The sequence below is a fragment of the Lupinus angustifolius genome, chromosome LG17 (genome assembly GCF_001865875.1).
Source record: "Lupinus angustifolius cultivar Tanjil chromosome LG17, LupAngTanjil_v1.0, whole genome shotgun sequence".
In the NCBI taxonomy this organism is placed as follows: Eukaryota; Viridiplantae; Streptophyta; class Magnoliopsida; order Fabales; family Fabaceae; genus Lupinus; species Lupinus angustifolius.
In genome coordinates, this window is record NC_032025.1 from 16684637 (window position 1) to 16696193 (window position 11557).

An 11557-nucleotide genomic window follows, 5' to 3' on the forward strand; every position below is an offset into this window, starting at 1 on the left:
AAATTTCTATCAGATGTTGTTAGTCATATATTGCATTATCAAGTAATTCATCTTATTTTATCTATTGTGAATTTTATCATATACCTATAGTCATATATTGCATTATCAAGTAATTCATCTTATTTTATCTTGTAGATAACATATTGATTTATATTTTAAAGGAAATAGTTAAAATTTTATCTTTGGCCTCCTGTATATATTTTTGTTATTTAATTAATTTTAATTATAAATTGTAATTAAATATGATCGTCCCTCCTAAAATTTTGATCAAGATCCGCCACTGCTGCTATGGCTATCCATTTATGGAACCATATGAAGAAGTTTTTTCATCTTGATGGTATACCAATCATGCTTCTACAACTTCCGATGTCACATTTGACTCTTATTTCGATGACTTCAACAAGTGTTTCGCTCCTTTGTTTAGGCTATTTCCCTCTTACTTCGTTAAGTACTACATTCTCCTTTCCTGCATGTTTTATTCTCAATGCCACATTCCTTGTTTTATTCTTACACTATGTTTTTGCATGCCTCCATCATTTATATGTGTGGGTTTCTTTGAGTCGTGTTGGTTTTCTATGGGGTTTGATTACATCATTTGTCTTGTACTCGTGTACACAAACCCTTTTTGCCTCCTGCCTCTAGTTGTAGCAACTGCTCCATTTTGATTTTGAAAACTTGAATCATCAAATGAGCCTCTTCTCCTTGTTATTTAAGTGTATTTTTTTTTATTGTGCAACCCCATTGTATGTTGTTGGATCCTCCTCTGCCCAAGGGGCTTCTCTACAAACTGGAAACTCTAAATTCCTAGGGATGTTGAAGGTGTAACACCTAGTCTTCACACGTGACCATAGTCCATGAATACACTAAACATGTCATCCATAAATTTAAATACTTCTTATAGTATTTTATTCCTTATAAATGAGAGTTTCCTACAACTTAAACTCATGACTACAAGGTACATAGTCATTATTACTAAGCTGCCATTAATTTTAATAAATAGCTTCGATACTCAATATAATAATATATAAAGTATCGGAAACGTATACTAAAGAATATTGAATATTTTTGTCCCTTCTTAACTTCTGATAGACCAACAAAAACATCAATGTAAGCCACACTTGCAACTGAATGCAAAAAAGATCATTCTATTGCAAAAACCAAAGGTGCCTAATGGATGTTTGAACTAATTAGACTTCTTTTTCTAAGCAAAAATGTATTAGAATAAAAGAATAAAATGAAAGAAGAAAAATGATAATGAGAAATGTAAGAATGTGAAGAAATTTATACATTAAAATAAAAGAAATTTATACATTCATCTAGCCACTAAAATCGTGTTATTTTTTATCATTTACTACAAAAGTATTTTTAAAAGCTAAAAATTAGAACTATGTCATAATATTAGTGGTCAGAAGAAAAGATAACTTATCTTAGATTCTCTTAAAATAATAATGAAAAAAACGAAAGAATGTGAAGAAGCTAGAAAATCAGCATAAGATTCTCTGAAGCAATGTCTCGGGTTCGAGTATCGTGGATAAAAAAAATATTTGCTAAGAAAGTTAGCCCAACATATCTGTGGATGTTCCCGGCTCGGATAGTAGTGTATTTTAAGGACAAACAATAAACTTGCATTAAGAGAAGTTGTTTAATTTTGTAGAAAATGTAAACAATCATGAAATAAATTCCATTCAAAGATAATGATAGAAAGGCAAGGAGTTGATGTTGATGATGCTCCAAAGCCAAATGAATCATTCTATGGTTGCCACGTGGAGGGTAAAGGCTGTTGCACACTTACAACATTTAGAAGCAACAGTAGAAAATATAGAATATCAATTCTTGCTTTTTAATCCTTGACCTTGTGGTTTTTTATTGTGGCTCAGTTCAACTTAAAGAGTCAACACACTTTAACAACATCTCTCTCAAACTCTCTCAAACTCTCTCAGCTTCACTGGCTGGTTAGTTCCATTTCCAAATTTTAAGTTTTTAACTGTTTTTCTTCTTTAATCTGAGTTTAGTCTTGCTCATCTAACTGCTACTAATGAGTAATGTTCATTCCATTTTTATAAAATTTGAACTCATAATACCTTAGTACAAATATAGTAGCACATTATAACAGGACAGTCATGATACGCAACCCTCTAGTCCAATGAATATACTGAGTGTATATCACCTTCTAAGATTAAATACCTTTGCAATATTTTATTTCCGCTAAGGTCATAGGGTCGAGTCGCTAGAGACTCCCTTTAGAAGGAATAAAATACTGAAGAGAATATTTAACCTTAGAGAGTAGCACACTTAGTACATTCCTGGGCCAGGTGGTCGTATGTCATGTCTGGTGTGTCACACACACAGTAATTTCATTCAGAATCAAAGAAGTTAAATGTTGGAAGGCTTTAGTTTTTAGAAAAATGCATAGAAGGGCTAGCTAGTATTGCTTGATTGTGTTTGATAATAATTTATTTCCTATTGTTGCCTACAATCTTTCTTATCCAGAATAAGTATCAAAGATGGCAATGGTTACTGCTTCGTGCAACTTAGTCTCCAGAAGTTCTCAACTGCACCATGCACCAACTATCTCATATGAATCAAAAGCTGCATCAATGGGACTTAGATCTCTAAAGCAGACAAATACTCATAATGGACTTACGATTTTGAACTCAGTGGATAAGCTCCTAAACAGAATCTTAAAAACAGTTAATGCAGCACAAGCTAGGAAGAAAGGACTTCAAAACAAGAATGCTAGGCCTACAGGTATCATCACATGTGGCATGAATTTGATATTTGTAGGAACTGAGGTTGGTCCATGGAGCAAAACTGGAGGGTTAGGAGATGTTCTTGGAGGTTTGCCACCAGCTTTGGCAGTAAGATTAATGTTATTGTTCTATGTTTTCTCTTAAATTATACTAATTGCGATATTTCGGGTTCAGTGAGAGCAAGACTCCTTCTAATTAATCCTTTCTAGGGTAATGGGCATCGAGTTATGACAATCTCTCCGCGTTATGATCAGTACAAAGATGCATGGGATACAAGTGTTATAGTTGAGGTATATATCTATGAGATTTTCATCTTCATATAGGTAGTTTTCACAAATATGAGCTTGTATATTTAAGTCCATTTTACATAATTTGCTTATTTCAGGTAAAAGTAGGAAATAGAACAGAAAAGGTTGGCTTCTTCCATTGCTACAAAAGAGGAGTTGATCGTGTCTTTGTGGATCATCCCATATTTCTTGAAAAGGTTGGAATGTTTCTTTATTTTTCCGCTATGAATTTAGTATTTTGCTTTCAGAAACTTACTAATGACAGAACTTCCAGGTGTGGGGGAAAAGTGGAACCAAACTTTATGGACCTTCTGCTGGAGATGATTACGAAGATAATCAATTACGTTTCAGCCTGTTCTGTCAGGTTATATATCCTTATCCTTGTGGTTGCACAAGTTTTAGGTTCAGATATTTGCCTCAGATATTTCTGAGTGAGTGCAGCAATGCTACCTGTATTCAAATTATACGATGGATTAAGTAATATATGATCTTTGTAATAACATATCACCACCTAATATGTCTGTATATACATCTGAGGTCATATTTCTTAACTCAGTAGGCCTTCCATTAATCTCAGTTGGTCATATTTCTCTTTGAATTAATCTTGCAGGCAGCTTTGCTCGCACCAAGGGTTCTGAATCTTAAGGGAAGTAAATATTTCTCAGGACCATATGGTAAGGACCAATGTCACAAATGAAACTCTTCGAAGCTAACATCATAAGATCTTGTAAGCATGATGTCTTAATTTTTGTTATGCAGGCGAAGATGTTATTTTCATTGCCAATGATTGGCACACTGCTCTTCTCCCCTGCTACTTGAAAAATATGTACCAACCATTGGGCATCTTTAAGAATGCTCGAGTAGGTCTAAAACACATCGGATTTTAGGACTACAGTACTGTTAGTTATTTACCAAATTTGGCATTCATAATCAACTCACAAGCTCTTCATAATTTCTTTTCGGTTGCTGCTATTGTCAGGTTGTATTTTGTATCCACAACATTGCTTATCAAGGCAGATTTCCATTCGCTGACTTTTCACTTCTAAATCTCCCAGACCAATTTAAAAGTTCCTTTGACTTCATTGATGGGTATGTTTTTCATCACTTGGGAGTTGTGACCAACATAGACAATTACAAATTTTAACTACTTAACATTGTTCTAACTTTGCAGGCATGTTAAACCGGTGATTGGAAGGAAAATCAATTGGATGAAAGCCGGAATTGTAGAATCACACCTAGTGTTAACTGTCAGTCCATACTATGCTCAAGAACTAGTGTCAGGCCCAGATAAAGGGGTGGAGTTGGACAACATTCTTCGCAAAACTGGTATTATTGGAATTGTGAATGGCATGGATGTTCAAGAGTGGAATCCATCAACTGACAAATACATAACTGTCAAATACACTGCTGCAACTGTAAGAATCATTTTCAAGAATTAAATTGTCTCTAAATTTAGTAATGGCTTATAAGAAAAGAGTTACACCAAAATTTTGACACATTATGCACTTATCTCTATCACTCACCTACTTTCTATTTTCTTTGTATAACAAGAAATGTTTTTAACAACCTCCTATACTTAGGTATTGGAAGGAAAGGCTCTTTTGAAAGAAGCCCTCCAAGCCGAAGTTGGATTGCCGGTAGACAAAAAAATTCCACTCATTGGTTTCATTGGTAGGCTTGAAGAGCAAAAAGGTTCTGATATTCTTGTAGAAGCCATTCCCCAATTTATCAAGGAGAATGTTCAGATAGTATCCCTTGTGAGTATATAAAAGGGAACATACATTCACTCCCCTAGAACATATTCAATAAAGGAGCAATAAATCTAATTTAAAGCTGTTATTTGTATTGTCTTAGGGAACAGGAAAAAAACAAATGGAAAAGCAGCTTCAGCAGCTTGAAGTATCGTACCCGGACAAGGCCAGAGGAGTGGCAAAATTCAATGTTCCCCTAGCACATATGATAATTGCCGGAGCTGATTTTATATTGATTCCTAGCAGATTTGAGCCTTGTGGTCTCATTCAGTTACAAGCTATGCGCTATGGAACCGTATACTTTCTTCTTTGCACAATCCTTCTTTCCTTAAAAATTTTATTGCCATTAGATTTCACTTGATCATTAGCCTTACACTTTTCTTCACTACTAGGTACCTCTTGTTGCCTCTACTGGTGGACTAGTTGACACAGTTAAAGAAGGTTTCACAGGATTTCAGATGGGTGCCTTTAATGTTGAAGTAATATCCGCCATCATTTCTTAATCTGCAAGTGTGTACATAGTAGCTTAAGTACTATGCACTAACCATTAATTTTACTTTGTAATATTTTGCTATAGTGTGAAACTGTGGATCCTGCTGATGTGGATGCTTTGGCTAAGACAGTCAAAAGGGCTCTTGCAGTTCATGGAACTCCAGCTTTTACAGAAATAATCAAGAATTGCATGGCTCAAGATCTTTCATGGAAGGTGAGTGATAGCAAACACTACGTAGTATAGCATAAAACATTGATAGGGTCATAATTACATGGTTCGTGGTACCGATTCTGGTGCATGATATCCGGTTCGTTACTTTTTACAATATTAGAAATACTTTTTAATATTGATCCTGGTAGGTGCTATGTCGTAAACTGAACCCATCACACGTTACGTATACTAAATGAGAGAACCATAACCAGAGTAACTGAATTTTGTTTTACGAATAGGGCCCTGCTAAGAAGTGGGAGGAAGTACTGCTAAGGTTGGGAGTTCCTGGCAGTGAAGCTGGAATTGATGGTGAAGAAATTGCTCCACAGGCAAAGGAAAATGTGGCAACTCCATAATAATAACAAAATGTGAGGGAAGTTTCAGCTACACTGAATCTGGTGAAGTTTCCAGCATAACACTTTTCATTATGTTTTAATTCTACTTCCATTTTATGTGAATGAAAAGAGAGAAACTTTCCTTTTATCCCAAAAAAGGAGACATGGAGAGATAAGGGTAGTCCATCATAGTAAAAGAGTGATGGGTGGCTGTATAATATGTGCAGGACTAATCTTGCTCTAAAGTGTTTAGAGAGGACAATAATATTTAATTATAATTTATGATTAAAATTATTTGATTAACAATAAAAAATAAATATATATATAATTGTTTCAAAGTTTCAAAAGAACATATTATTTCTAGAGTAAATATTTATTTCAGTTGCTCAATGTTTTTCGACCTTGCTAGTTTAGTCCCTTAGAAAATTAAGAATTCAAAATCGTCATGAAAATTTCAAATATATGTCAAATTTATCATTTTTAGCATATTTTACAACAAATACAGACTAATTTGACCCTAAAATTGACTAATTTAACTCACATTTGAAATTTGGAGACTATTTTGGGTTTCTCAATTTTTGAAGAACTGGACCGGTAAGATCGAAAAATATGAGGAACTGAAATAAATATTTGCTCTTAATTCTAAATAACATAATTTACAACTAAAGATGTTAAAGAAAAATATACATTCATTTAAATGTCACTTTTCTGACTTTTAAAGATTTAAACTCATCGATTATTGAATCATGTGTAAAAGTTTTAGTTATTTCATATTTCTATATAAATAGCCACATTGCCAATAATAAATTCATCTTGATTAATTATAAATAACGTTAGTTTACAACCGAAGATGTTAAAGAAAAATATACATTCATTTATAATGTCATTTTTTGGACTTTTAAACGTTAGTTTACAACCGAAGATGTTAAAGAAAAATATACATTCATTTATAATGTCATTTTTTGGACTTTTAAAGACTTAAATTCGTCGATTACTTAATCATATGTAAAAGTTTCAGTTATTTTATTTTTCCATATAAATCGCCACATTACTATTAAGAAATTCATATTGATTAATGATTGAATCAGTATATAGTATAACAAAAATTCAGAATATACCATTAATGTCTATAAGTGCACTACAATATAGAGTAATGATATTGCAATTTTAAATTATCAATTGAAAAAATAAGAATATTACATCAAGAAAGTAATGTTGAAAATAACTTATAAACACTACATGAATTCATGAGTGATGAGGAGAATTATTTAACAAATTTTTTGGTAATAAAAATACATTAAAAAACACACTCTCAAAGGTGCAATGATAATTTTTTTTTACAATTGCTATATGCCTATAATATTGTATGATTTTGTATTACAACGTAAATAGAATAATTGAATTATTTGTGAATCATGTGTGTTGTCCAAATTGATAAATTGGATTTTAATTTAAACACTTATTGAGTAAAATAAATATTTTAATAAATTATGTAAAGTAAATATATTAAAACAATTTACCAATAAATATATTAATTTGTTTTTTAAATTCAGGGGTAGCAGTTGCCCCGTGTGCTAAAGAGATCCGCCACTGTGTGCATGTTTTCAAGATTTGTATAGATGTTTTAATAGAAGGGTAGATATGACACTCATGCTATGCTGGAAAAATAAGCTGTGACTTCTAAATTTAGACATACAAAATTTCTCTTTATAGTTAATTTTTATCTTCCTAATTTAAGAAAACGTATTAAAAGAAGAAGAAAGAGGGAAAATAGGGATACATATGTATAATATAAAATAAGATATAAAAAATTTAATGTTCAAATAATAAAACTTCTTGATTATATTGCATGATTGGGTCTCAACTCAAGCAAATATGAAGCAAACATGTGTGCTGGTATCACATCCAACCCAATATTTTATAACAATTGCAAAAAATTGTGGCATTTGTTGCTGTAATTATGCTTGCGATGACATTGTGAATACTTTCAACCCTGCAATATTGTGCCAACAAATACAATTATGAAGTATTATTTAAAACATTGTCCTAGCCATTTTAGGGCTCAATGATAGTCAAGTATATGCCTATATGGTCATAAAGTATTCATACTTTGAGTGACTAGAATCAATGTTGTTCATCTCTCATTATCACTCGATCACCCAATGTCCGGCGTAGCCTCTCGGCTCTGACGTCTGGGAAGAGATGACGGAAAGGGTAAGATTCCTTCATTTTCTTTAAAAATTGCAGTTATCACAAAAAATTTACAGACAAAATGCAAACAAAAAAAACACTTTATATGCAATTTTAAAAAATATGACATTTGAACCGGATATTAGAGGTCCCGGAGTTGATTACAATAATTTTTAACTAGTAATCTTGGGTGCTTCAATTTTTTTACAGGTGATTTTTTGCATTAAATCTAAATCAACTAGATCTTAAGAAAAAAACACTGATATAATTTTGAACATATTTGGATTCTCAAAATTATTATCAGAATTTATCTACATATACTAAAATTCTAGATTTAATCCAAAATATGTATTTTCAAATATATGGGGGTTTTAATGTTGAATCCATTTTCATCATCGAGTATCTAGATAAGTTCTTTTGTCATTTTTTGTTATGAGTTTCTTCTAATTGTTTAGAAGTTTCAAATTATTTAATTTTTATATTATGGCTATTCGATTTCGTCTAATGTAAAGCTTCAATACTCTTATTTCGTCATTAATTTTGTTTAATTTGTTTATTTCTAAAGATTAATAATGATGTTACAAATATATGGTTGAAGTTGTTTTCTTGGGTTTGTGATATTTTTTTTATTATATTTGATTTTTTTCTACTTTTAAATTTTACTTTCCTTTTTCTTTTCTGAGAAGAGTACGTGAATAATGAAGTGATGGACATTTTGTTTATTTACAAAGCTTAATAATAATGCTACAAATATATGATCGAAGTTGCCTTCCTCTTTTCAATTATTGATATGTCAACCAGTTTGACAATAAACTTAAAAGTTCACATTTTTACTTTTAGGAGTTAAAGAATTTTTTCAAATTAGTATCTTTCACTACGATGCATCCTTGACTTCTTATTTTGGTTCTCGGTTTTCTATTTTTCATTAAACTAAATTTATTTCTACTTTAAAATTATATTAAACGCATTTAAATATATCTTCAAACATTCTCAATTAATATCTTTAAAACGCTAAATATGATATGTAGTATTTATGCATTTAAAAAGTAGATCTTAAAACGTTCTCAATTAATATCATTTAATCATTTTTTTAAAACTTAAACAGTATGAATCTATTGTTACTATTAATAGAATGAGCTATGATATTACAATTAATAAGGAAATTTGTTGATATTCTATCTCGCTTAAAAAGTAATAGACAATTAATTTATTTCAAAACAATCATTTTTAATATTAATTATTTAAATAGATCTTAAAACTTTCTCAATTAATATTATTTAATTATTTTAAAAATTTAAATAGTAGGAATTCAATCTTATTAAAACATTTTCAATTAATATCATCCAATAATTTTTTAAATTTTAAAACACTAAATAGAATATGTACTAAATATGCATTTAAATTGTAGATCTTAAAACGTTCTCAATTAATAGCATCTAATCATTTTAAAAACTTAAATAGTAGGAATCAATTGTTATTATTAATAGAAGGAACTTTGATATTACAATTAACAAGGAAATTTATTGATATTTTATCTCACCTAAAAAATAATAGACAATAAATTTATTTCAAAATAATCATTTTTTAATAATTATTATTTAAAAAGATCTTAAAACTTTGTCAATTAATATTATTTAATTATTTTTAAAACTTAAATAATAGGAATTCAATCTTATTAAATTATTCTCAATTAATATCATTTATTTTTTAAAATTATAGTAGTAGGAATTCGTTGCTATTATTAATAGAATGAGCTATGAAATTAAAATTAATAAAGAATTATGTTGATATTCTACATCACTTGAAAAAATGATAGAGAATGAAGTTATTTCAAAATAATCATTTTTAAGATTAATTATTTAAATAGATCTTAAAATATTCTCAATTAATATTATTTAATTATTTTTAAAACTTAGATAGTGGAAATTCAATCCTATTACTAATAAATGAGCTATGATATTATAATTAATAAGGAAATTTATTGATATTTTGTCTGACTTAAAAATAAAATTACTAAAGAGAGCTGAAGATAATAATGTTATATTCATTATATGATAATATTTTTTATTATTGCAACTATGTATATTAATATTTTTTTTATTTTTTCATTTACGAAATTGTTCAAATCACAAAAAGATGGAGTTGTGTAAATGAGTAACATCTTTCAGAAATGATTTTATTGTGATAAAAAAGTTACATATGTCTAAAAGAATAAAATTAACAGCATATCCCTACTGATATTTTTATTTTGCAATTACATTATTCTTCTACCTGTATTTATGGCTTAAAAATAATATATTTGATTTCCATTTGATTGCGATAATGAATTGAATTGTTTTGTATTTGGTTTACATATATTTTTTGATTTATTTCTGATTGTTAATTACAAGTCATACTCACTATAGATATAAATTTGAGACAATTCTCATCATAAATATATTTTTTATAATGAATTGTGTTCAATTTCATTCAAAAAAACATATTGAAAAAGTTCAGCAAAATATAACATCATGGAAGTTGATACTGTTATTTAGACTCATGTACTTTTTTTCTCAAGTAGGTCTCTTTCAAAATGTTATCTTTTATCTTGTGTGAAGAATATAATTAATATCGATCATTGAAGTTGAGTAGTTTTATTGATAAAAATGTAATCATTTTATAAAATTGGATTTCATTGGTAATACTGGTAACACATGTCTTCTTAATAATACGAATATATGGGTAAAATGTTTATTTTAACTATGTGAATGTACAGATAATATGTGTTATGTTTTCTTAACAATGCGAATGTACGGGTAACATACGTGTCTTAACCATTAAAATGTACGAGTCACATGTTTGTTCTTAACAATACAAATGCACGGGTAACATGTGTGTTTTTAAAACACATATGTCATTCTATTTGTCTTTCTATCTGCTATTGTTTTATTAAACTTAATTTTTTTCTACCTTAAAATTATGTTTTAAAACTATATGAAACATATTTAAATAGATCTTAAAACATTCTCAATTAATATCATCTAATTATTTTTTAAATTTTAAAATGCTAAATAGAATATCTAGTAATTGCGCATTGAAATAGTAGATCTTAAAACAATCTAAATTAATATCATTTAATCATTTTTTTAAAACTTAAATAGTAGAAATCTATTGTTGTTATTAATAGAATGAACTAAGATATTACAATTAATAAGGAAATCTGTTGATATTTTATTTCGCTTAAAAAATGATAGGCAATGAACTTATGTCAAAATAATCATTTTTAATACTAATTATTTAAATATATTTTAAAATATTCTCAATTAATATTATTTAATTATTTTTAAAAATGAAATGGTAGGAATTAGATCATATTAAAACATTGTCTATTAATACCATCTAATTATTTTTAAAACACTACATAGAATATGTAGTAATTCTATCTCTCTTTTTAGCTAATTTACTCATTCTATTAATATTAACAATGAATTTCTACTATTTAAGTTTTAAAAAATAATTAAATGATATTAACGTAGAACGTTTTAAGATCTACTATTTAAAT

The 11557-nt window shown here is 29.0% G+C and overlaps 1 protein-coding gene across 2 annotated transcripts; it reads left to right on the plus strand.

The window, feature by feature from the left end:
- Positions 1815 to 5853, plus strand: LOC109331786 (granule-bound starch synthase 1, chloroplastic/amyloplastic-like). Of its 2 annotated transcripts, none has more exons than XM_019566498.1 (14): positions 1815 to 1952; positions 2491 to 2858; positions 2960 to 3040; positions 3136 to 3234; positions 3312 to 3401; positions 3648 to 3711; positions 3797 to 3897; positions 4017 to 4126; positions 4209 to 4452; positions 4618 to 4794; positions 4892 to 5083; positions 5181 to 5267; positions 5366 to 5494; positions 5731 to 5853. In XM_019566498.1, exons 2-14 carry the CDS (start codon positions 2505 to 2507, stop codon positions 5845 to 5847), a joined length of 1845 nt encoding a protein of 614 aa, XP_019422043.1. In that variant the 5' UTR covers positions 1815 to 1952; positions 2491 to 2504; the 3' UTR covers positions 5848 to 5853. The 2 variants fall into 2 exon arrangements, with proteins under 2 accessions (XP_019422043.1, XP_019422044.1); XM_019566499.1 differs by having other exon boundaries at positions 1906 to 1952; positions 2475 to 2858.